The sequence below is a fragment of the Rhamphochromis longiceps genome, linkage group LG19 (assembly GCF_057381845.1).
Source record: "Rhamphochromis longiceps isolate RC_006_pf linkage group LG19, R_longiceps_female_GT1.1, whole genome shotgun sequence".
NCBI lineage: Eukaryota > Metazoa > Chordata > Actinopteri > Cichliformes > Cichlidae > Rhamphochromis > Rhamphochromis longiceps.
In genome coordinates, this window is record NC_140575.1 from 11066196 (window position 1) to 11091201 (window position 25006).

The window sequence follows — 25006 nt, forward strand, 5'->3', positions numbered from 1 at the left end:
GCAGCTGTGTTTTATCTGCATTAAAGCTACAAACATGTGACAGAGCAAATGCACCTGTGTGAAACCTCCTCCACACTCTGAGTGGGCATCATATCCTAAACGATGCGTCTCTGCGTTAGTTCGTTACCCCCAGCGTTGGCTAAGGCCTGCAGCTATTTAAAGCCGACTGTTTGTTGAGTCAGCTTGTCAGCTTGAAGCCTCTTCGTTGACAGCTGTGTTGTACTCGAAGCGCTTCTGCTTCAGATGATGAAATAGGTTTGTGGTGTTTCCTCCCTTCACCACGATGGCCCACTGGTATGTTCTACAAAACATTGTGCTTTGGTGGCTTTCTGACGAAAACCAAACCAGTTCCACATCACTGCGGTTGCTCCACTTTTACAAACCAGTTCTGGTTCGTCTGTTTGCCTTCTCGTTCTCCACCGCCGTGCTTTTTTACGCCATGTTTGTATGAAAACAAAGGCACCGCACATGCGTGTTTTACCCATGTTCTATCGCAATGTTTCATTTTCTTATCGTTGCCTAAAATTACACCGGTGTTACCGTGAAAGGTATAATATGTCCCAGCTGTACTGCAGACGCTCGGCGACGTCGGCCGCTCTGAGCCTGATGCCGAGCGCCCGTGACCTTCAGCGGTGTTTGTGTTGCGGTTTTGCAGGAGCTGGTGTCGGAGAAGCTGAGCGTTCAGCAGCAGAAGGTCGAGCTGGAGCGACTGAACGAAGAGCTGGAGAAGATCGGACTGAACCGGGAGAAGCTGCTGCAGCAGGAGCACACGCTGGAGGACAGGTACGACCCTGCGACCTCACCTGTTCACTTTAAAGCGGATCTCTGACGAGGGACTCATGGATGTGTTTGAATGTCAGCAGGTACAGGCTGCTGGAGTCTCGGCTGGAGGAAACCGTCCAGCAGACCATGAAGGTCAAGGAGGAGAAAATCTCCAGCCTGGAAAAGAAGCTGGAAGAAAGCGGCGCCCTCAACAAGACGCTTCACGCGGAGCTGGAAGCTGTGAGGAAACGCGCCCTCGCCTTCGCCTCTGTAAAGTTGAAGCTGTGCGACAGTCTGACATTTTTCTTTCCCGCTGCAGGCTCGTCAAACGGCGTCCGCCTCACATCAGCAGCACGAGGAAGTAAACCACAACTCCCAGCAGCACCCGGCGGCTGACCGCAGCGCCACGGCCGAACTGCTGCGAATCAAAGATCACCTGATCGACGTGGAGAAGAACGTGAGCCGCTGTTTCTGATCATCATCATTAATAATGATGTTATCACTGTTAATGATTATAGCAGCACAGGAACGTTTCCTGTTCAGCACCTCAGAAATGTTCTCACACGTGAAAAACGCTAATTTGATGGATGAGTTTGTGTGACTGCTGTGAAACTGTGTTTGTTTGGTCCAGAACGCCTCCCTGCAGACGGAGAGCAGTCTGCTGAAGGAGCAGCTGAAGCAGCTGGAGAACCAGAACACTTCCCTCAACAACCAGATGGCGGCGCTGCAGCGGCACACCACCACGCTGCAGGAGCAGAACTCGGCATTGCACACGCAGACGGCGAAGCTGCAGGCACGCTCACGCACGTGTAACTTCGACCCAGTTTACACTCAGGCCATCGCGCTCACGCTTCATCTCTTTGTCCTCTCAGGTGGAGAACTCCACCCTCTCCTCTCAGAGCGCCTCTCTTATGGCCCAGAATGCCGTGCTGCAAGGCCAGGTGACTGCCCTGGAGACGGAGGTGGAGTCGTGGCAGCGGCAGCGCGAGGAGGCGTGGCGAGCCAGAGAGGGCGTGCTCAGCGATCACGAGCGCCTGCTGAGCGTTCACGAGAGGCAGGCTCACGAGTACGAGCAGCTGATCAGTCAGCACGCAGCGCTGAAGGGCAAACAGAGGGCGCTGGAGAGCGAGCACAGGACGCTGCACGGCAAGTAAGTGGACGCGTCGGCGTGAAGCGCTGGAATGATTCAGGTAACAGGAAGCAGCACAGGTGGGAGAAAGGGTGCCGAGTGTAACCATGGAAACGGCTCCTGATCGCTCCTGAGCCGCAAGTTTCCTTTTAGCTGATCTACCCATCCGTGTCACTTCCTGTCTGTGTCACTTGTTCTGTCAGCTTCACCTTTGACCCCTTAAATCAGGCTAATACCTGCGAGGTGTGCATGAATTTGAACCACTCTCAGAGAGACGCTTCGAGACAGCCGACCTTTGACCCAATGACACTTCCTCCTTTCACAGTTAAATAGAGGTTTGCTCTGAAACTGCAGCTGCAGTCACGATGGCGATGAAGAGCAGAGGGTCTGATGAGCATGGAGCGTCGCTGCTCGCTCTGCTGCTCGCTCTGCTGCTCGCTCTCTGGGGTTACATGTGTTTGTTCCAGCTGAGAAACATCAGGCGTCGGCACTCTGAGGTCAGAGCCTCCATCGGCTCAGTGAAGTTTAGGGATGAGTATCGAAAACCGGTTCTTGTTGAGAACCGGTTCCCACTGTTTCAATTCCTTGGAATTGTTTGCCATTTTTGCAAACGATTCCCTTATCGATTCCAGTCGCCCCGAATGACGTCACCACGTTGCAGAGCATCATTTACCTGGCAGGAAACGCGGCGCCTAAGCGGCTCAAACGCTCAAAACTTTGGTTATACTTTACGAGAACGGATGACAGCAGGGCAACTTGCAATACTTGCAAAGTAGATATTTCATTTAAGGGAGGAAACACTACGAATATGCAAAAGCATTTGCTCACAAAACACGCGATGACCTTAAATGAATGTCGTGTTTTTAATTCCGCTCCGGACTCGTGAATCTCAACCCAGCAGCAGCGGTAACATTTGCACGTCCTCTCCCGTTAATGCGGCAGGTAAATAATCAACTAACAGTGCATATTATGTTAGCGCGATCTGCCTTATTACAAAACCTGCCATTGCTGTGCATTTAGGTGACCATGATGAGAGAGACAGACAGAGTCTGGCTCAGATGCTGGCAGCTCTCGCTGCAGTCTACCGGTAGCGTCTCCTTTCAGGCCAGGATAGACGAATGTCAGCGAGCAGTGACTAAGTTTGTGGTCAAAGCCTTGCACCCATTTGCCACAGCAGATGATTTTCAGTAAGTGAATGTGTTTAATTGTAGGCAGGGACATTACTGGATATTCTTGTGTAATTGCTACAGAAGAATTTCTGTTATACTTTGTTATTGCTACAGAAGAATATTTATTTTATTATTTTACATTTACAATTTTTTTTCCTGGGGACCCTGTGACACCCCATTGAAGAGCCGTAGGCTGTGGATCTCTTAAGATCTCACTGTTGGGTTTGTAAGGCCACGTTACTCCTAAATTTCTATCTTGTTCAAAGAGAAGATATAAAAGATATAAAACAAAGTTCTAAGCTAATCGACCTTAGTGTTCTCCTTTTTTTAAAGAGAATCGATAAAGAATCGAATCGTTAAACAGAATCGAAAATGGAATCTGAATCGTGAAAATCTTATCAATACCCATCCCTAGTGAAGTTTGTCACACTTGCTGATTTTGACTGAACACACCAACACGCGACACTGAGCATTTCATCAGATTTTAATAAGCAACAAGCTGCAGTGAAGCTGCTCTCAGAGTAAAGCCGCCTGTAAGCATGACAGCATGTGTTCACCTGCACCATAAACATGCTGACATTTGTGCGACACAGTTAAGATCACAGTAACTGTTTACATGAGTTCATGTGTGCAGTGCTGAGGAAAGGATGAGCTGCGTTACTCTGCAGAGATCAGTGATCTCGTGAGTATTTCTGGATTATATGTCACAAGGATTTCCTGCTGCTGCAGACGCACCTGCAGCCTGCTCCACATAGCAGTCGTTGTGAAACAGCTGACCTGCAGCTGTTTGGTTGTGTTTTCCAAGAAAGGCTTGAAGCTGTGACAGGGTGCACTCGTAGATCTGGTTCTCAACATTCTTAGCTGTGGCACCTCCACTCTCATAAGACTGTGATGTCTTGTTATAGTAGCAGTGGGCGACCCACATGTAGTCAGGGATGTTGACACCTGGCTGGTTATCTCTTTTGATCCAGTTTCCTTTGGATGGAGTCGCACCGACCAGAACGTAGACGGAGTAATTTTTGGCCCAACCTTTGAGTTTGGCCTCATGTCGACTCCACCTTTTTTCATTCAGCTTTTGTTTTTGAGGAACTATGTTGGTCAGGGTGTAGGTGGCTTTGGAAGCATCATCTGTGGAAAATGATGTAGAGACAGAAGAAGGATGTGATTGGTGGGTGGATGAGAGCGTAGCAGGTTATGATAAAGTGCTGTGTAGAATACATTTCCCTCATAAACAGAACGTAATTATTTTTAAAGGTCTTGTGTTTAAAGTCTTCTTCTTTCCTGTGTTCTCTGGTTCATGTTCCTGGGACCGTGTTCTGTCTCCCACATGTGAGAACACGCGTGTACATCTTACTGTGCATAAGACACACGACAAACCCCTCAGAACAGCTCGACCTCTCTTACCTGCATGATGTGAGCTGGGATTCAGGTGACCTCGATTGTATTGATCCTTGTATTGTTTTGTAAGTTGTTTGTAGTCGTCATCTGTTGCCTGCCTCGTTCCTATGTCCTTAGGGTCTATAGGGTCTAGTGTACGATGTTTGTAAATCAGTGAATCCTGTGTCATCATCTCCTTTTCAAACTTCTTATTTACCAGCTAAAGGTAGAAGATCGACATGAAGTGATGTAAACATGTTATAGGTCAGCTGATCTACATGCACACAGTACTTTGTTTACATTAAAACGACTCATTCTGGTGTATTACTGTAATATTAAATACACAAAGTTCTCAAATGCCATCACTTTTTACAGTCTTCACTGAAATGTTAAATGTGTGATGCAGCTTTAGCATCTGTCAGGAAGTCTGGGATCAGCTGTCTGTGGAAGAAACCTGAGTGGGTCTCATTTACAAAGCTGTCGTATACCTGAGGCTCCACCATCCAGTCTGTTTCTGAACTTTTTCCATCCTCAACTACATAAGCAGAGTAGACGGGAATGCGGTTGGTGGTGTCGTACAGGGTGGCAAAGTAGTATCTGGTGGTTCACAGAGTCAATTAGAAAGACTGAATCTTAAAAGTAAAGTTCACAATAGTAACGACAGATCATCAAGTCCAGCTCTGCAGTTTAACAGAATAAAAAAATACTTTTATTTAATATGATCATTACCTGTTATTAAACATCTGGCAGATGTGGACGTGATCATTGGGAGTCCACTCTGGCACATGCCCGTTGTAAAAGTATTGCATGCACGTCTACACAACAGAGCAGCAGAAACTAGGTTTAAACACACAGAGAAACCATCTTATCATCTTTATGAACGCACTGACACACAAACCTCAAAGTTTTCCACGACGTGTGCGTTGACGGGAAAGACGAGAAGGAGGAAGCACACGGTCACCGAGCTCTGCATGCTGGATAAGTCTGAGATCCTCCGTGTGAGTAACACCTAACACAAGAAATGACCCGAGATTTTCATCACTGTGCTGGAAGGAGGCAGCTGCACGCAACGAAAGAGCCAGAATCTCACTAACGTCCCATCAATGCTCCAGAGCGCAAACATGATGAATATATTCTGTTTTAATTTACACGATGATTCAAATCAGAATATTCTAAAACTAAATGCACCCTTTAGAAAACACAATGTTCTCATTCTCCTCTGATTCAGGCGGAAAGTTATCTGCTCTGAATAAGCTGTTATTAGGGCAGGGCAATATGGCCAAAAGTTTTATCATGATCTATATTTGAAAATTTGCGATAATGATATAACTGACGATATAACTGACTAACTTTATTAGTGCAAAAAAAACCATCAATGTATTTTCACGGTGATAAAGGGCAAACAACAAAAACCAACAAAACAAACAGACAAAAATCCATCTATCAATCACCTGGATCACCTGTTGAAAGAAAAAAGAGAAAACAAGCAAAAAAAAGAGCAACATAATAAACAACATCACAATGATCTATGTGAATATAACAGTAAATACTAAATATTAAACATTATTGTGCAGCACGTAAGATCGACAGCGCACAGTGTGCTTTGAGGTAGGAGCCAAAAAGGGTGTAGTTTGTGTGTGTGTGAGCACCCGTGTGCACACCTGTGAGCATGAACGCGCTTGTTTTTAAAAGGTTCCTTCATGTAATGATCTGCTAGAGGGTGTGGGGGGGCCACATCCCCGTCCTCCCCAGGTCTAGGTACCCTAGGACCCAGGTGGTGTTACCCTTTTCCCTGGGGTGGAGAGAAGCAGACCGCCCCGGCTTGGCAGCAGCAGGGAGGCCCCAGATTCCAGACCCCAATCGGACGGCCAACTCCTCCTCCAGCCCCAGCCCCCCCCCCCGCTCCAACAGGGAGCTGAGAACAGGGGGTGTGTGAAGACTCCAAACCTCCTATCAAGGCCAAGTTTCACAATGAGCTCACCCGAAACCCTGGCTGATTGGGACCCACACCCAGTTTCACACCTTGGCTCAGGCGATTAGCGGATCATCAGGGGGTCCTTTTGTCCCTCTGTGGGGGGACCCTAGAACTGAAGAAGCTTCTCGGATGAGAGGTGAAATGTCTTCAAGTAACTTAAAGAAGTCCAGACGCTTTTCTTTGCAAGCTCCTTTGACTACGATGACCTGGATGACTGAGAGCCTTCACATACTTATTGCCATGCTGTGTTTAACACAACAGCGCAGTTGGTCAAATGGTTATTAATCAGCGAGACCCTCCAGGTCCTCCATCGCTCCATCAGTTAATGTAATTTTATATTCAGTGAAGGTCCAGAGGTCAGAGGTTACGCAGAAAATTGTGCTGTTTGCTTTGTAAAGTACAGCCAGGAAAAATCTGCTTTGATTCCAGATTTATGATTTTTATTCTGCTGCAGTCCTCACGTTACCTGTGGCAGGTTAAACGCCCACAGTCCTGGAAGCTAACAGCATCACTAACAGTAACTCTTCACTTTGATCGGCTCCTTCTGACTCGGTCTGAACTTAAGTCAAAGCTGCTGCCTCGGTGTGACTCGGAGTGTGGTGAAGAGCAGAGGAGGCTCACAGGTGGGGCTGGTGCTGTTCTCAGTCACATCTCTGAACCTGCTCCAGGGCCCACTAAACAGATGCAGTGCTCTGAATGCAGCTGTGATGCCCGAGTGTGAGGACAAGTGTCTGGACATTTGTACCCGACAGAAGCTCTTTAAGCATGCTGTAGTCCACCCGATTCTTAAAAAAAGAAATTCTGACTGTTATGACCTTTCAAACTATAGACCGATCTCTAAGCTTTCGTTCTTGTCCAAGATCCTGGAGAGACTAGTTCTCTCCCAGCTCCAGGCGTACTTGGACACGAACAATATTGCTGAGAAATTTCAATCTGCCTTTAAGCCATTGCATAGCACTGAAACAGCATTGGTTAGAGTTCTTAATGATATTCTTGTAATCACTGATACTGGACGCTCTATGGTCCAAGTTTTACTGGACCTCTCTTCGGCCTTTGATATGGTAGACCATAACATTTTATTACTAAGACTTGAGCACACTGTGGGTATTAGAGGCACTGCCCTCGACTGGTTTAAATCATACCTCGCTGATAGATCCTTATCAGTTCACTTAGGCACCTTCTCCTCTTCCTCCACTCCGGTCTGTTGTGGTGTGCCTCAAGGATCAGTTTTAGGCCCTATTCTCTTCTCATTGTATTTGCTCCCTCTAGGTGCAATCTTTGAAAAATACAATATCGCCTTCCACTGTTATGCCGATGACATACAGATTTATTTTGAACTTACTGACGACCTTGCTGTGTCCCTGCACTACTTTCAAGAATGCATGCGGGAGGTCAAAGAATGGTTCCTGAGTAATTCCCTCGTTTTAAATGATAAGAAGACTGAGATTGTGGTGTTCAACAGTAAAATCCCTCGTGCCCAACTCTGTGCTGCCCTGGGTTCCTTTGCTAGTTTTTCTTGTGACTATGTCAGTAACTTGGGTGTACTGCTGGATAGCTCGCTCAAACTCGATAAGCAAGTGTCTGCTGTAGTGAGATCTAGCTTCCACCAACTGCGCCTTATCTCTAAGGCTAGGCATTATATTCCGCATGAGGACCTGGAGAAGCTTATTCACGCTTTTGTGACCTCCAGGTTGGATTATTGTAACTCCTTGTACTATGGTCTTCCCTCTTCTCTTCTTCTTAGACTGCAAACAGTCCAAAATGCAGCAGCCCGCCTTTTAACAGGTACCAGGAAATTTTGCCAATTTTGCCACTCTGTCCTAGCTAGCCTGCATTGGCTGCCCATAAAGTACCGTATTCAATTTAAAATATTACTTCTTACTTTCAAAACTATTAATAAATTAGCGCCAAGTTATCTTAGTGAACTTCTCAAACCACATACTCCTGCTAGAACACTCAGATCTGCCACTCAACTACTTCTGACCCAACCCAGATCTCGACTGAAGTCCCGGGGTGACCGTGCGTTTGCTCTGGCTGCCCCGGTACTGTGGAACACCCTTCCTCTCGACCTCCGCATCTGATTCCATTGCACTGTTCAAATCACGATTAAAAACCCACTTATTCAATCTTGCCTTTCCCTCTAGTTAATATTTCTTTTATGATTTTATATCACGCACTTTTATGCTCATTTAAATTCTTGTTTGCTCTGTACCTGTTGCTTTCCTATGTATTAGTGACAGTTATCTGCTTGCATATTTAGTACTTGCTTTGGTCCTATTTCTATTATCCTCCTCCTATACTCTATTTTACTTGTTAAGCACCTTGGCATACCCTTGGTTTTAAGTGTGCTTTATAAATAAAGTTTATTATTATTATTATAAGCTCTCAGTGAGTTTGCTCAGGATCACAGTTTCATTGTTTTAATAAGCAGGTTCTCTTTAAGCCTGCAGAGTCCTGATTGTTGGACCTTGTGACAAATTAAAAGCCAAATTAAAAATGGCACCGATGACGGAGAGGCGTCCGCAGACTCGTGTATGACCAGTGTTGGGTAAGTTACTTTAAAATAGTAACTTAGTTACATTACTAGTTACTTCTCTCAAAAGTAACTCAGTTACTTCAAGTTACTCGTTACTTTCAAAGTAACTAGTTACTAGGGAAAGTAACTTTGGTTTTACTCAGAATTCTCTTGTTAATGTGTTGCTTCCATAACTTTGCCAGTCTTCTAGCTTGCTTACTTGCCACAAGTGCACTGTGCCACCTACCAATAGAAAGGAAAAGATAATGTGCACATTTCCACGAGAGAAATCCCACGCCTGGACCATCATTGACTGCTGCCATGATTCTAGCCTACGTCACAGCGTCATGTGCGCTTTTTACATCCAACACAAAAACTGCAGTCATGGTGCTTTCGATTGTACTCAGAACTCGGAAATTCTGCCTTCTGAATAGGAAGATGTAGGTAACACCAGACTGCAGATGAGCTGCATACAGAGCTGGACTGGGACAGAAAATTGTCCCGGGCATTTTGACTAGAGACTGGCCCACCATTATAGGAAAAATCAGAAAGCCTTTGAATGAAAATAAACACTGTTGTGACAGTGATGTACACTGTTTTGATGGTATATATGCATCAATCTATCAATCGTTTGTTGTAAGATTCAGATAATTATTTTTTAAAAGCTAGACATTTTAAATGAGAATAAGAAAGAAAAGTATTTCTTTGTGCCCCCCTTTCCCTGTTAATGCCCTACCTGGCCCCCTGGCAACACTTTGCTAGATCTGCACCTGCACAGTTACCAGCTGTCAGCTACCTAAAAAAGGATCCTGGGGTTATTTGTCTCTCAGAAACAGTTCATAACTTCCCTTCAACTCATTCATGTCACCTAAAAGGTAAACCTGTTTCTCCATCACCTGTTCAGCTCTGATGATCCAGTAAGGACATCTCCTGGTTTCATCTTCATGTTTAACTCTCACCAGATAACCAAACCATATCATGACCAGCAGGTTTACAGCTGTGGCTCCAGCAAACATCAGCTGATACTAGAAATTAATATTAAATAAATTCTAACAACAGCTGATCAAGCTTAAACGCGCTGCTGTTGTTTAGCGCGACATCTGCTGGTTTCCTCTTTCTGGCGCAAAGTGGGTGATAAACAAACAAGAGAGAAAAGCCGATCAGCTGATCATTGATCAGTTTTCATGATTGAAGTAGAAACGGGAGAGGGAGGGGAGCGAATGAGAGAAGAAGAGGCAGCTGTGCAGCAAAGACACAGAATAACTCCAGCTTTGTGCCTTTTTCATTGTAGCTGAATTACGGGACAAACTGTTCCTTTTCACCTCAATAAGAAACGCGTAATATTTTTCTCTGAATACCAGACGGGACGGTTGGCAACTCTAATAACTTATGAACAAAATAAAGTTCAACATCAGTAACATCATAGCACCACCCAGCTGTATAGAAACTCCGTCATGCTAGCTAGCACGCAGTACGAAAAAGTCAGAATAACGAAAATAAACTCCACCTAAACTTGGTTTATATCTGACTCAGACTGCAGGTCATAACTTCTTACCTGAAGTTCAGTTCACACTTGGACCGGCGGCCGCCTCGGGTCTCTCCTCCTCCTGCGTCCCCTTTCTCTCATCCACCTGCTGGCCTCCACCACTTGCTAATGTTACTGAATCTGTGGAAGCTCCGCGATAGCCAACACACGAAGTAACGAGTAACGACCCTATCGAAATCCCAGTAACGACTAACGCGTTCCTGATTTTGGCATAATAACTAGTTACCATGCTCGTTACCACAATAATAACGTAGTTACTGTAACGCGTTACTTAATAACGCGTTAGTCCCAACACTGTGTATGACACACCTGATGTGACTGGTCAGAGGGAAATCTGCTCTGTGAAACGTCACGAACGATAATTGCTGTAGGCGCCGTGACGTCACGGACTGATTTCGGAGGCGTTCTTAAGGTTGGGGGCGGGGCTCTGACTGTGGTCGCTCATTGGCTAGCGGCGGACCCGCTGTTAGCCAATGAGCGCAGTCCTGATAAACCTTATTTCTGTCAAATAATACAATAAACATTTACGGAATTTGTATGGAAATGAGCGCGGAGTCGCGAGTTCTTCGGTCACGTGGTCAAAGTCAGAGTTCCACTCACTTTCGCTCTGGCGCATCATCCGGAAGCGGCTTCCATCGTCGGTTTTTCCAGGCTTCTACGGCTGTGTCCCAATTAAGAGACTGCACGCTTGAAGTACGCATTTTAAGTGCGGTTACGTCACCGCCACGCAACGACGGCTGTCTCAATTCGAAGTGTGCTTCAAATGCATACTCCAAATGCGCCGTCGATTTCCCCAAATATCAAGCGTGGTCCGGTGCATGCTTCGTGGTCCCATATATCCCACAATTCATAGCGCGGCGGTGGGTGTGGATAATTTTGCCGCAAAATACGGCAGAAGGGAGCGGCTGAAGAGGGTTTTTTTTTTTCCAAACTGTATTGAAATCATAAAGCGAACAGTCAGTCATTCCAGTTCAGTTTGTACAGTAGACATACAAGGCAAATAAGAGTAACAATATACAGTACAATGAAATAAGAAGGATAAATAAATAAAGGATAAAAAAAAGAAGAAAGGGGGGAATGTGACAGACTTCATAACAACTTTGTACTTGAAAGTTGTGACAGCTCGTTCCTTAAACATTTCTGAACGAATTTCAATCAATGATAAACCTTTTTTATTGGAAGTTAATTTAAGAGAGTTTAAGTAATATTCAATTTCAATCAAAAACAAATTAAATGATGGGGTTGAGTTTTGCAATTTACATTTATATATATATATATGGAATTTCCCTAATAAGATGGAGCGGCCGAAGAGTGAACTGTCAAAAGTACTGAATATGACGTCACTTATATATGTGCGAATGTGTAATAATTAAAGTCAGTCATATATCCACAAACAAACAAGCTGAAAGTCAGTGATATATATATATATATATATATATATATATATATATATATATAGATTAGAGATACTGACCTAAATTACTGGATCGGATATCGGAGAAAAATAAAAAATGTAATCCGATCCATTAAATATCACAAAAGCACCTCACAAAACTTGTAACTCACCTCAGAACGTTAGCACGTCGGAGCAGTATGCATCACGTGATAGAGCGGCTGTGGCATGCGGGACCTGTCGGTGGTCTGGATAGCATTTGGAGCTTCGCTAGCAACCCGGCATTTCATCTCCGACAAAGTTATCCCCGAGAGAAGTAAAGCAAGTGTGTAAGTCCATCTCTGAATGTTTGTAAAGCATTCCTGCGTTAAGCTTAACAAACGATATATGGAGCGACTGCCTCTTCTTGCTGCTACTTCAATCATGAAACTGCTTAATGATCAGCTGATCGGCTTTTCTGTAGCGAGTCCGTGTCTCTTGTTTGCTTTTGGCCCACTTTGCACCAGAAAGAGGAAACCACGTTTAAGCTTGATCATCTGTTGTTAGAATGTATTTAATATTACTTTCTACTCGAGGATCTTTTTCTACGTAGCTGACGGCTGGTAACTGTGCAGGGGCGGATCTAGCAAAGTTTAGCCAGGGGGGCCAATAGGGCATTAACAGGGAAAAGGGGGCACAAAGACATACTTTTCTTTCTTATTCTCATTTAAAATGTCTAGCTTTTAATAAATAATTATCTGACACCCAAAGTTTTAATTTGATGTAAAATGAATAGAAGTCAATTACTGTATATAGTGACTATTAAGTCTAATATATATACCTTAGTAAGCTATAGTACTTTTTCCTTTGGGAAGGTACCATCTGTGCAGTCTGCAATTTTGTTGAAGAAAGATGTTGAATCTATTTAATATTTCTTGAAAAATAATTGATTTCTGTGCATTTTTTTTCACACTGCATCAAATTAAGGTTGATTACATCGATTAAGCATCATGAGGTGGAGCGTGAGGGGTGGTTCCCTATTTTTTATTTATTTATTTTTGTTGTTGCTGGGAGTTGGAACCCTATTAGTTAGGTTGCTTAATATATATGCTAAGTACTCTTTAAAATACCAGAATAGGGAGGATGGTGTAGGTTTGAGTTTATTAGATTGATCAGTATTGCTGAACTATGAAAAAATTTTTTTGCATACAGGTATAACAGAATAGCTTTAGTGTAGTTGTTGTTTTAAACTTGAGTATGAACTTATACAAAATGCAGCAAGATATTTAAAAAAACAGTTTTGTTGATTAAAACACACTATATCGGATTCATATCGGTATCGGCAGATATCCAAATTTATGATATCGGAATCGGTATCGGACATAAAAAAGTGGTATCGTGCCATCTCTAATATAGATATCTATATAGATATATTTATATATATATATATATATATATATATATATATATATATAGATATAGATAGATAGATATAGATATTAGGGGTGCAACGATACACAAAATTCACGGTTCGGTTCGATACTTTGGTGTCACGGTTCGATATTTTTTCGATACAAAAAAATGTTCATGCATTTTTAATTTGTCATTTATTAAAATTATAAATATATATTTTAACTCAAAAGTACAGTTTTTAAATTTAACCCTAACCCTTGTGCGTGTTTTTTATTTTGACAGCAAATGCGCACCGGCGGACCACTTATGTGCAGCCCTGGTTATTTAGCTCATCATATTGCAGCCACAGAAATTCTTTTGTCCATGAAACCATAAAGCTGCACTTTCTTTTTGCCTCATAGTCTGATTTGTCATAACTTCTCCGTTTTGTGGTAAGCTTTTCTTTGGCTGTCACTTCTTCACCCTGACCTGTCTTATTTGGCTCAGCAGAACTGAAATGCTTTTACACACTCACTCACATAAGCTCAGCAATTCTCTGCGCGATCAACCTCTCACATGTTTAAGCTTGCTGCGTCATGTTTGCATAGTAAGCTAACGATTAATAAGACGATGTCAGAGGAATTGGTGCACAAATTATCATCACTCACAGATCAGTGCTGTCGCTCTCTATACACAGTTCGCACGATTGCAAAGTGAAAGCAAAAAAACAAGCGCAAATTCAAACGCGACTTCAATATGTCACATATTGACAGTGGCTCACCGATGCCAATGACATAATTACCCAGCTACATTTCCGAAAGAATGCAAAAGCATTGACATATATTTTTCCTACAATAGCCCGATGGGCAGGGCAGAGATAGATTTTGGTAGCCCGACTGAAAAAATCGCTAGCTCCGGGACGTCGGGCTAGCGATATTGCAAGCCCTGTATCTGATTGAGGAATCACTCATCTTTGGAAAAGAGAGTTTATTACAGAGAAATGTCTCTTTCCAAAATAAAAGCTATACTATCCGCTTCTTCTGGGCTATATTCTCAGCAGCATAAGGAGAATCATGTGCTAACAGCTGTCTAAATGACTCGGCTAAAGTTAGTAGCATGCTTGCTTTTTTTTGTCTGCTTCCACTTGTCTTTGCACTAGGATGATGTCGGCGTAAATGTGCAGTCATATTCGTTGTGTTCCCACTAGTGCTTTCAGGTTAATCTCGTTGAAATGACCTTAACGCCACAACACGGCAAATCTCCGTTAACGAGCTACCGCCGATCACTCCGTGCATGGGGCTAGACGGCCAACACGTTAACGAGCTAACTGCGCTAACACACTAGTTCACACCAATGTAATTGAGCATTGCGTGGCACATCCAACATACTGTTTTACTTTAGTCCATGACTCGCTTACCTTCAGGGTCATACGTCACATGAAAACCAAAATAATTCCAAACGCCAGATCTGAATGAGGTTCAATTTGCCATGTTGCAAGGAGAGCTTAACTTCTGTCTCGCTAGCTTGCCCTGCGCTCTTCCTTCTGACTATGCTGTCTGTGTTGAGCGCTCAGTGGATCTGCGCTCGACAGTGCAGCCTAGGCGGAGTAGTCGAACACAGATTCACTGAGCGCTCAACACAGACAGCATCGTCAGAAGGAAAATTGATAAAATAAATTACAAATGTTGTATTGTTCGATACATATGCGTACCGAACCGAAAGCACTGTATCGAACGGTTCAATATCGATACGAATATCGTTGCACCCCTTATATATATATATATATATATATATATATATATATATATATATAACAACACCCAGCACGCCCCTGCGGGCGGTTTATCCTTCAAGCTCGGGTCCTCTACCAGAGGCCTGGGAGCTTGAGGGTCCTGCGCAGTATCTTAGCTGTTCCCAGGACTGCGCTCTTCTGGACAGAGATCTCCGATGTTATTCCCGGGATCTGCTGGAGCCACTCGCCTAGCTTGGGAGTCACCGCACCTAGTGCTCCAATTACCACGGGGACAAATACGGGACCACCGTTACCTTCACCCTCCACATCCTCTCGAGCTCTTCTCTGAGCCCTTGGTATTTCTCCAGCTTCTCGTGTTCCTTCTTCCTGATATTGCTGTCATTCGGAACCGCTACATCGATCACTACGGCCGTCTTCTTCTGTTTGTCTACCACCACTATGTCCGGTTGGTTAGCCACCACCATTTTGTCCGTCTGTATCTGGAAGTCCCACAGGATCTTAGCTCGGTCATTCTCCACTACCCTTGGGGGCATCTCCCATTTTGACCCCGGGACTTCCAGGTTATACTCGGCACAGATGTTCCTGTACACTATGCCGGCCACTTGGTTATGGCGTTCCATGTATGCCTTGCCTGCTAGCATCTTGCACCCTGCTGTTATGTGGTGGATTGTCTCTGGGGCATCTTTACACAGCGTGCACCTGGGGTCTTGCCTGGTGTGATAGACCCCAGCCTCTATGGATCTTGTGCTCAGAGCTTGTTCTTGTGCTGCCATGATTAGTGCCTCTGTGCTGTCTTTCAGTCCAGCTTTGTCCAGCCACTGGTAGTAGGGCTGGGCGATATGACCCAAAATTCATATCTCGATATTTTTTAGCTGGATGGCGATATAAGATATATATCTCGATATTTTTTTTTAAGCCATAAAATGAGAACAAAAAGAGAGTTCTTAGTCAAAGCTGTGTCCCAGATGTCACACAGGCACTTTTATTAACATACAGCACAGATGTACATGAAAAATTACTCAAAATTAAATTATGAGCATTTATTAAATAATAATGCTCCATAAATAAAAGAAAACAATTTTGTTTTTGTGCTAAACAAAGAGCTCACAATTGTGCAGTCAAAATGTAAACTAAAAGACGCTGAGCGTAATAACAAAGACAGATTTCACAGCTGCTCTGTTCCCAAGTTTTACTGTGTGACTGATAGCCTGGAGTTTGAAATCCGCTTCATAACCACGTCTCTTACAGGTGCCATTTATGGTCCTTATACACACACAATACGGTAATATTACGTTGAAGCACAGTACGTATCACTCCGCGAAGCTCCTCGGTAGCCGTAATGCGCCGACAATCTATCAAGCGGTGCAGCTCCGTAGCTGACCAAAATCGTACTCAAACATTTTTGACAGATTGCTGAGCGCCGTGTACCACATAAAATCGGTTCGCGGCCATCAAGCACAACCAGAATTCATACATAAGGCGCGCTATCAACTTTTGAGAGAATGAAAGGATTTTAGGGTTAGCGCGGTTAGCTCGTTAGCACGTTGACGCCGTCCAGCCCCACGCATAGGGCGATGCGCAGTAACTCGTTAACGGAGATTTACCGTGTCCATCTTGTCGCTGCCTGCACGTGAAGCGATGGGGGAGGAGGGGGAGTTGTCTTCAGTGAAGGCGAGGCGGAGTAACGTTGCGTAGAGACAAAAGTGGACGAAAGAGAGGCAAACTTGCGGCTCCACAAGTATAATTATAACGTAACATAGACTATATCGATATAAAGGATATTGTCACATCTTATATCTCTTATAAAATTATATCGATATGTTTTAAAAACTCGATATATCGCCCAGCTCTAACTGGTAGGATTTCTGGATATCAGCCACCTCCTCTATCTGCCGGTGGTACATACCGTGCAGGGGCCTGTCCTTCCATGATGGTTCCTCGTCTCCCTCCTCTTTCTTGGGTTTCTGCTGCCTGAGGTATTCACTGAGCACTCGGTCAGTTGGGGCCATCTTCCCAATGTATTCTTGGATGTTCGTTGTCTCATCCTGGACTGTGGTGCTGACACTCACCAGTCCCCGGCCCCCTTCCTTGCGCTTAGCGTACAGCCTCAGGGTGCTGGACTTGGGGTGAAACCCTCCATGCATGGTAAGGAGCTTTCTTGTCTTTATGTCAGTGGCTTCTATCTCCTCCTTTGGCCAGCCTATTACCCCAGCAAGGTACCTGATCACGGGCAGGGCGTACGTGTTGATGGCCCGGATCTTGTTCTTACCATTCAGCTGACTCCTCAGGACTTGCCTGACCCTCTGCAGGTACTTGGTGGTTGCAGCTTTTCTAGCGGCCTCTTCATGGTTCCCATTCGCCTGCGGGATCCCCAGGTACTTGTAACTGTCCTCTATGTCTGCAATGTTGCCTTCTGGTAGTTCAATCCCCTCAGTTCTGACTAACTTCAATATATATATAACACCCAGCACGCCCCTGCGGGCGGTTTATCCTTCAAGCTCGGGTCCTCTACCAGAGGCCTGGGAGCTTGAGGGTCCTGCGCAGTATCTTAGCTGTTCCCAGGACTGCGCTCTTCTGGACAGAGATCTCCGATGTTATTCCCGGGATCTGCTGGAGCCACTCGCCTAGCTTGGGAGTCACCGCACCTAGTGCTCCGATTACCACGGGGACCACCGTTACCTTCACCCTCCACATCCTCTCCAGCTCTTCTCTGAGCCCTTGGTATTTCTCCAGCTTCTCGTGTTCCTTCTTATATATATATATATATATATATATATATATATATATATATATATATATATATATCAATCATAATAATCTGACAATACTATAATATTGGCCATATTATATTTACATTGCCACAGTGAGTTGACTTTAGTCTCATGAACAACATTAACTGATTGTTATTTACTAACTAATCTTAAATGACTGTTCAGCACAGAAATGAAGCCCAACAATCATGTTTTACAGTCCCGTGGTCTCAGCCTCAGATACTCAACTAAAGTGATGTCATGACAAAAATGAATGACCAACAAAACATTTTTCTCCTTCATTACACAAAGCTGTATGTACCGTTTCTCACTGTTAGTATCATGGTTGCTAGGCAACCTGAACAGCGCGACTATGCGTATACCGTCCCATTTCACAAGCCTCTCACTTCCGCACTTCTCGTACTTATAGTACGCACCGTACGTAGTACGCGTAGTGCGCGTACTTCAAGCGTGCAGTCTCTTAATTGGGACACAGCCTATGGCTTTAAAGTGGAAATCCGACCCGGAACTCCCGGTTTCCAACTTCCGCCTTCACACTTTATTCTGTTTCCGGTCTGTCCGCGTGTCTGCTCGCACTGAATCACGCGGACCGGGGACGTTGCCGCGCGCTGTTTGAAGTGTGAAGGCGGAAGTTGGAAACCGGGAGTTCCGGGTCGGATTTCCACTTTAAAGCCGCAGAAGCCTGGAAACACCGACGATGAAACTCCCGGTTTCCAACTTCCGCCTTCAGACTTCAAACAGCGCGCGGCAACGTCCCCGGTCCGCGTGATTCAGTGCGAGCAGACACGCGGACAGTTCGGAAACAGAATAAAGTTCCATTTACCTGCGTTTACACACCGTGTCAGTCACACCGCTGTTCGCTCTGAAGGCTTTGATGTGCAGGCAGTGTGACGCATTTACTCACCTGAGAGAACAGCTGGAACACAGCTGACTGCTGCTGGCTTCAGAACGGGAACTCTTATTCTTCCTGCTGAACTCTGCTTATATTTGCTCAACTTATCTATATATACCTTTCCAAAAATACCACTTTACAGCCCCACCCACCCCGCGATAAGCGCCCCCCATCGTCTGGTTCTGGACAAGAAACCAGAACAATGAAAGATGTGATACAGGCAGTGTTGGAATATTACTCACAAAGAGTAATCTATTACCACCACTGAAACCAGATGGTCTACTTGCCCAGCACTTAAGTTGGTCTTCTCATCTCAGTAAATGTAACAAATACGGCTCCTTCTAAAGATTTATAGGTAAAAATCAAACACTGTTTCTTCAGGGATTTAGGAATATGTACTTTATAACTCAAAAGCATTTTGTGCTGTTTGCATTTATTAAATTTTGAAGATGGGTGGTACAGCTGGTAGTGCTGAGTGGAAGTGGATTTAATTCTAAAAACGAACTGTATTGTTTGACTCACCTGTTTGAGGAGAACAACTCTGTGCATGTTCATTTCATTTAAAAGCTACACAGAGAGACACTTCGAGACAGCCAAACTCTGACACACTGAGACTTCCTCTTTTCACAGTTAAATATAGTTTTACTCTGAAACTGCAGCTGCATTGATGATGTGCGAGTTTTAATCTTGTTCGCAGCACAATGGCGATAAAGAGCAGGAGGTCTAATCGTTGGCTTGAAGTGACCTCGGCTGTGTCCTGCAGGTTGTTGTTTGTAGCACTTGCATGTTGCCTGCCTCGTTCCTATTTCATTAGAGTTTAGTTTCAGTGAATCCTCTCTCATCATGTCCTTTTCAAACTCCTCATTCACCAGCTGAAGGTAGAAGATCGACATGATGTGATGTAAACATGTTATAGGTCAGCTGATACACACAGTAAAATTGACTTTGTTTACAGGAAAACGACTCATTCTGGTGTGTTACGGTGATATTAAGCTGTCGTATTCCTGAGGTTCCACCATCCTCTTTTCATGCTGAGGTTTCTCCTTGTTGTAATGAACGACATAATGTGACTGGCAGTGTCGTACAGGGTGGCGAAGCGGTAGCTGGTGGTTCAGAGAGTCGATTAGAAAGATTGTAGTGATAAAAAATTAAATTCATTTAAAGTGTGTGATGTGACGTGGCTAATCATTCTGCTCTGCACGTCTGCAGGTACTGTGCACTGCTACAGCAAAAGGAGAAATGGGAGGAGCATGAGGGGCGTGGCCTGAAAGAGAAGGAGGAGCTAAACCTGGAGATCCAGAAGAACCGCCTCCTGCAGCAGGAAAACCTCCAGCTGAAAACAGATGTGGACAGGTGATGTGTTTTCACACACAGACTGTATAGCAAAGATGGACAATCATGACATCACGCATTAGGTTCTGATGTTTTGAAGCCTCTGTGTTAGCGTTTTCTCCTCCATGTTGGTTCCAGAAGTGACCATGTTTGGATGAGAGGGCGGAGCTACCAGCTGATGCTGCTCATCAGAGCTCAGTAACAGCCAATGAAAACCCTTGACAGCAGCCAGTGAGTACAGACTTTAAACTGTTCACCTTCTGCTTCCATCTTCAGACTCTCCGAGAGCCAATCACAGCAGGCGGAGCAGAGCAAGGGGCTCCAGCAGCGACTGAACGAACTCAAGAGCTCTTTAAGCTCCTCCCAGCTGGAAGTGAGTCAGTGTATGGCGCAATACGATTCGCTGATGGAGCAGCACCAGACGCTGGATCTCACCATGACTAAACTAGACAACCACTGTGAGGTAAGCGCACGTTTTTCTGAAACGGCTGATTGACGGGCTGCAGCGTGGTCACCGCCTCCTCTGTGTGTGCGCCCAGCTCCTGAGTCGCCTCAAAGGGAACCTGGAGGAGGAGAACCACCACCTGCTGAGTCAGATCAACCTGCTGAGTCAGCAGAACCACGCGCTGCTGGAGAGGAGCATGGAGAGCAAGGAGCTGTACCACCAGGAGCAGAAGCTCTACATGTGAGTGCTCGTCAGCCGCCGCGAGGTTCAGACAGGCGACGTCCTGCAGGACGAGCTGATCGCTGACGAACGCGGTTTATCCTCAGCTGTCAGTCGGTGCAGTCCTCACATCTGTGTTTAGCTTTAACGTGGCTGCTGCACACACCTGCCATCTCATCAGCAGGTTGGACCATCTAAATCAGGGGTGTCAAACGTACGGCCCGTGGGCCACATCTGGCGGTGAGATAATTTCATGTCAGTTAATGATGGTCGTCAGTGTGGGGGAGTTGAATCGTCAGCCCTGCTGAGAATCCTCGCAGGGAGGGGTGGGACATTATTTTGACGGGCACATCATGCGGCCAATCACATGCAAAGACAGACTGGGATCATACCATTATGTGAAAGAAGGAAGGGGGCAGGCGAGTGTAGTGGTACAGGCCAGGTACACAGAGAGACGGGAGCTGGATTTAAATACAAGCGTGTCGGGAGACCGCGAAGAAAGCGTGAAAACGTAAAATGAGCGTTTGTCTGTGTTTGAGTGAAAAGCTGAGGACAGAAATTATGAGGATTGTCCTTAAATCTCACGTGTTCTCGCTGGTAGCAAAAAATCCGTAAAATAAGACTTTTATGAAAACACTGAATAAAAATCAGCTCCTTAAAAGAAAACTTACAGTTCAGTGATGAATATTAGATAAACGTGTGTTTGAATGTCAGATGCAGAAATGTGTGCGTGCAGCTCAGAGTCACGGCTCAGTGTCTGATAGAGTCTCACAGGCCTGAACGTGAAGCTGTTTATAATTATTATACTTCTGCTGCTCATCACAGACAAGCACACGCAGACGTTTTGGACTTTCCTACTCAAACCTCCTCATGGCCATTCACACACAGTCACTAACCTGAGGCCCCGTACCGGGGTTTAAAAGACGTACTGTCACATCTCTTATTTAAATGTAGACACGTGTGGTTTCCACGGAAACGCCAGTCTCAGCGAAAAGCTCAAAACAATTTCAGCAACCAACCCAAACAGCTGCCACAGCAAACAATTAAAGAGAAATATCAGTTTTTCTGTGAGTCCAGTGAAATAAAGTGGAGAGTCTGAGCGAGCAGAACTTTTCTGTCATCTTTGTTCTGACAGTCGAGTCGAGCTGACAGAAAAACAGTTGAATCTGTAACGTCTGACAGGAAGTTGCACTGGTGTGTGGGCCGCCAGACATAAAGTGAGTTTGACACCGCTGCTCTAAACTCCACCCGGCACCGTGGTGCCGTCAGGGATCACAAACGGCCGACTGTGACCGATGTCTGTCTGTCTCGTCAGTGATAAGCTGAACGCTCTCCGTCGTCAGAAGGAGAAACTGGAGGAGAAGATCATGGACCAGTACAAGTTCTACGACCCCACGCCTAAAAAGTAAGAGTCCACACTTCACAGCATCAGCTGTTGGGTATCCATACGCATCTACAGACCAAATCCCAGAATCCTACTCAGCGCTCACGCGTGCTGCCAGGTTGTTTGTCACACCTGTGACAAACAGGTGAGCGGCTGCAGGTTTCAGCGCAGAGGCCGGAAACATGAAAGAGCCCAACATGCTCGTGGAGGTTTGATAGTCGGTTAAAGCGCTTTGATTTGGCGCTATACAAATTGAAAGAGTGACGCCGTTTCCTGCTTTATCGTGCAATCAGAGCCCTGATTGTGTTTAAAAGTGTGAGTGCTCACTGTGTTGCAGGTCTTGATTATCGATTAAGCGTGCTGCCGTGTGTTGCAGGAGGAGTCAGTGGGCCGGAGCCAAAGCTTTAGTCAAACTCATCAAACCCCGAAAGGAGAGCAGCCGGGAGAGGGGGGCCGAGAGGGAGCGGACTAAGAGCGCCCCGGACATCCCCCTACCAGCCACGCCCCCCCTCCTGCCCCCCGAGACCCCGCCCCCTCCACCCCAGAGGACCCTCAGTGACTCGCAGGACGGCGGCCATAACAGCCCGGGCCCCCAGAGTCCAGCTGTGACCCCCATCAGCCGAGGTACACACACACACACACACACACACACACACACACACACACACACACACACACAGAAACTCGTTAAACATGCCTGCAGAGTGTTTCGTTTTCTCTCGGGGACTCGCTCACTGTGAAGTTTGGGGACTTCTGATCAGAGGCTCACAGCACATGTGGGGGAGCTGCTCTCTCTGTCCTGTAGAGGGCGCCGTTGGCTTTCACATGACTGACAGTAAGTTCACATCTGGAACCTTCCTGAGCAGCTGATCCAGCCGTGCACACGTCTGATATTTTTACTGCAGATTTTCAGGGTTTTTATCAGATTCGATCCGTTCTTTGACTCGTTACCTGTCGGTCATCGCTCCACAGACGCAGCTCATTTAAATTCAGACATGCAGTGACAGGTCCTCGACTGCACAGCTGCTTGTGCACTTTTAGTCTGAACAGGAGTTTTCTGCAGGCGTGTTGTTGGCGTGTTACTCCTCACCTGTGGAGGACACGTGGAGCGAGCAGCCCTCTCACAGAAACCTCTGTTTGTTTCTTTGGAGCCTAAATGAGAACAAAGTGAAACAGGAAAGAACAACAAAAACTGTCTTTGTGCTTTTTGGCCGGCGTGATGTTCCAGATGTCACATTCTTAGTTTGGGACCGTCGGGAATGCTGGCACGCCTTCAACCCTTTAAGACCGGTCGGAGCGGGCACGCTCCGTTTTGTGTAACTATTTTTAAATCCCTGTAGAACCCGAACCACGTAAGCTAGCGCAATAAATTTTTTTGCATATGAAACCGGAGGAGTTGTACTTACTTGTTATGCCATCAGCTTGTCCTCGGTCACGGTTTCCTTCCACATATAGCTTTGCAAAAATTGCATAAAAACCACTTGCAGCAGCAAAAACATAATATTCCAGAAACACGCTTTGCCGATCCAATCAGCTGATCAACACTTCCTATGTTGGAATAGACGTCAGCGCGAACGATCGCATGTCCGCCATTACCTGCCCGAAACTGTAAGTGACGTCATTTTCGTGGAAAATGTAGGTTTTTATCTTTATCTTCACCTTATAAGCCTGTACTGGAGTTTTTAAAAGTCATGTTTGACTTCATGCTTTTCTTTATTATTTCTGGGATGCTTGGAACTCAAACTGCACTGCTGGAAATAGTTTATTTTGATACAGATGCTGTTTTTTAGCAAATCTGCATTATAATATTTATCTTCGTTTTTCCTGCAGTTTATAAAAATTGGTGTATCTCAAAAATAAAACTATGAAGACACTCAAAATAAATTTCCTGTGGTTGGAAACTATTCTGTGCAACTTTTTTGTATTTACAGTTTTGAGTGATAAGCCTCTTAAATTTCTCTAACTACAAATATATTCCAAAAAAAAAAGATTTTCAATTTTTTTTGTAGTTTATTGCACTTTTTTGCAATTGATGTAATTACTGTGCACTTAATGCAAACATATTATTAAAATTTGGGCTGTAATGGTTGTATTGATGTATAGCAGCTTGAAATGCTCCCACAAATGGCTCCACAGCATGTAAAGATATAAAGATAAGCTCTGGAGGACTTGGTTCTGTGGTGGGTCATAAAGGGTTAAAATCACTCACGGACCGTCGCTGAGAGCAGGAACGTGTGTCCACGTCTGTGTCCACGATGAGCAGCACCACAGTGTCTTCCAGCTATTCAGCACATTTGGACAAAACAGGACAGATCATGTGTTTGAGAAGATGTTTTTTGTGAAGCAAACTGTTGGATGGAAGTGAAAACAAACCTTTGTGTGTGATGGCTGCAGGACGGCGTGGACTCCTTGTCCACAGGAACAGAGACGTGCTGTGGAAACGTCTTACATCGGGACTTGTCCGGGGTTGAACGTGCACTTACACTTCCTCACACTGACACAGAGGGGTGCGTCGGGTTTTTTTAACCGTCACATACTGACATTGTTTAGGCTCCGCCCACATTTATAAATAGTAAGAAGGTCGGCACTGAAGCGTTTGTGATCCAACAAGTGCAAAATGTGATGAGTCGTCACAGACAGCGGCTCCTGCGTCGTCCTCTTCCTCGCTCTGTGGTGCATGCTCCTAACATCTGTGGGTTCTCTCTGAACTCGGGCTGAGCTCGGCTAAAAGCCTGTTTAACACAGGACGTTACATCCTAGTCTTCCTCACCTCCCTGCTCTCCTTCATCAGTGTCAGGTGTTTTTAAAGGTCACTGAAGCTGGGAACACTTTAATGCAGCCTGTGAGGGCGTAGTTCCCCTGTAACTAAAGGTTTCAGTGTAATCTGTTATATTTACATAGAGATACTTTCAGTGTATTTAGTCGAGTATTTCCACATCTGCGTACGCTGTGACGTGTGTTATGGATTATTAT

At 45.1% G+C, this 25006-nt stretch overlaps 2 protein-coding genes across 4 annotated transcripts in view; one reads left to right on the forward strand and one right to left on the reverse strand.

The window, feature by feature from the left end:
* The window catches only part of ccdc88c (coiled-coil and HOOK domain protein 88C), a 64321-nt gene that overhangs the window by 32802 nt on the left and 6513 nt on the right, over positions 1-25006 (forward strand). The window contains exons 17-26 of one of the 2 annotated variants that reach the window (XM_085392033.1): positions 656-783; positions 864-1002; positions 1082-1219; positions 1394-1555; positions 1635-1912; positions 19863-20006; positions 20262-20448; positions 20525-20670; positions 21965-22054; positions 22410-22657. In XM_085392033.1, coding sequence (XP_085248159.1) covers positions 656-783; positions 864-1002; positions 1082-1219; positions 1394-1555; positions 1635-1912; positions 19863-20006; positions 20262-20448; positions 20525-20670; positions 21965-22054; positions 22410-22657 — 1660 coding nt within the window. Of the gene's footprint in view, positions 1-655; positions 784-860; positions 1003-1081; positions 1220-1393; positions 1556-1634; positions 1913-19862; positions 20007-20261; positions 20449-20524; positions 20671-21964; positions 22055-22409; positions 22658-25006 lie in introns of both variants that reach the window. The other variant, XM_085392032.1, reaches the window with a different exon arrangement.
* LOC146646261 (endonuclease domain-containing 1 protein-like) lies at positions 3593-11516 on the reverse strand. Of its 2 annotated transcripts, none has more exons than XM_085392045.1 (6): positions 10483-11516; positions 5336-5446; positions 5167-5252; positions 4926-5034; positions 4465-4657; positions 3593-4188 (listed from the first exon to the last, which is right to left on the reverse strand). In XM_085392045.1, the coding sequence occupies exons 2-6, from the start codon at positions 5408-5410 to the stop codon at positions 3758-3760; spliced, it is 894 nt and encodes a 297-aa protein (XP_085248171.1). In that variant the 5' UTR covers positions 5411-5446; positions 10483-11516; the 3' UTR covers positions 3593-3757. The 2 variants fall into 2 exon arrangements, with proteins under 2 accessions (XP_085248171.1, XP_085248172.1); XM_085392046.1 differs by having other exon boundaries at positions 3758-4188; positions 11074-11322.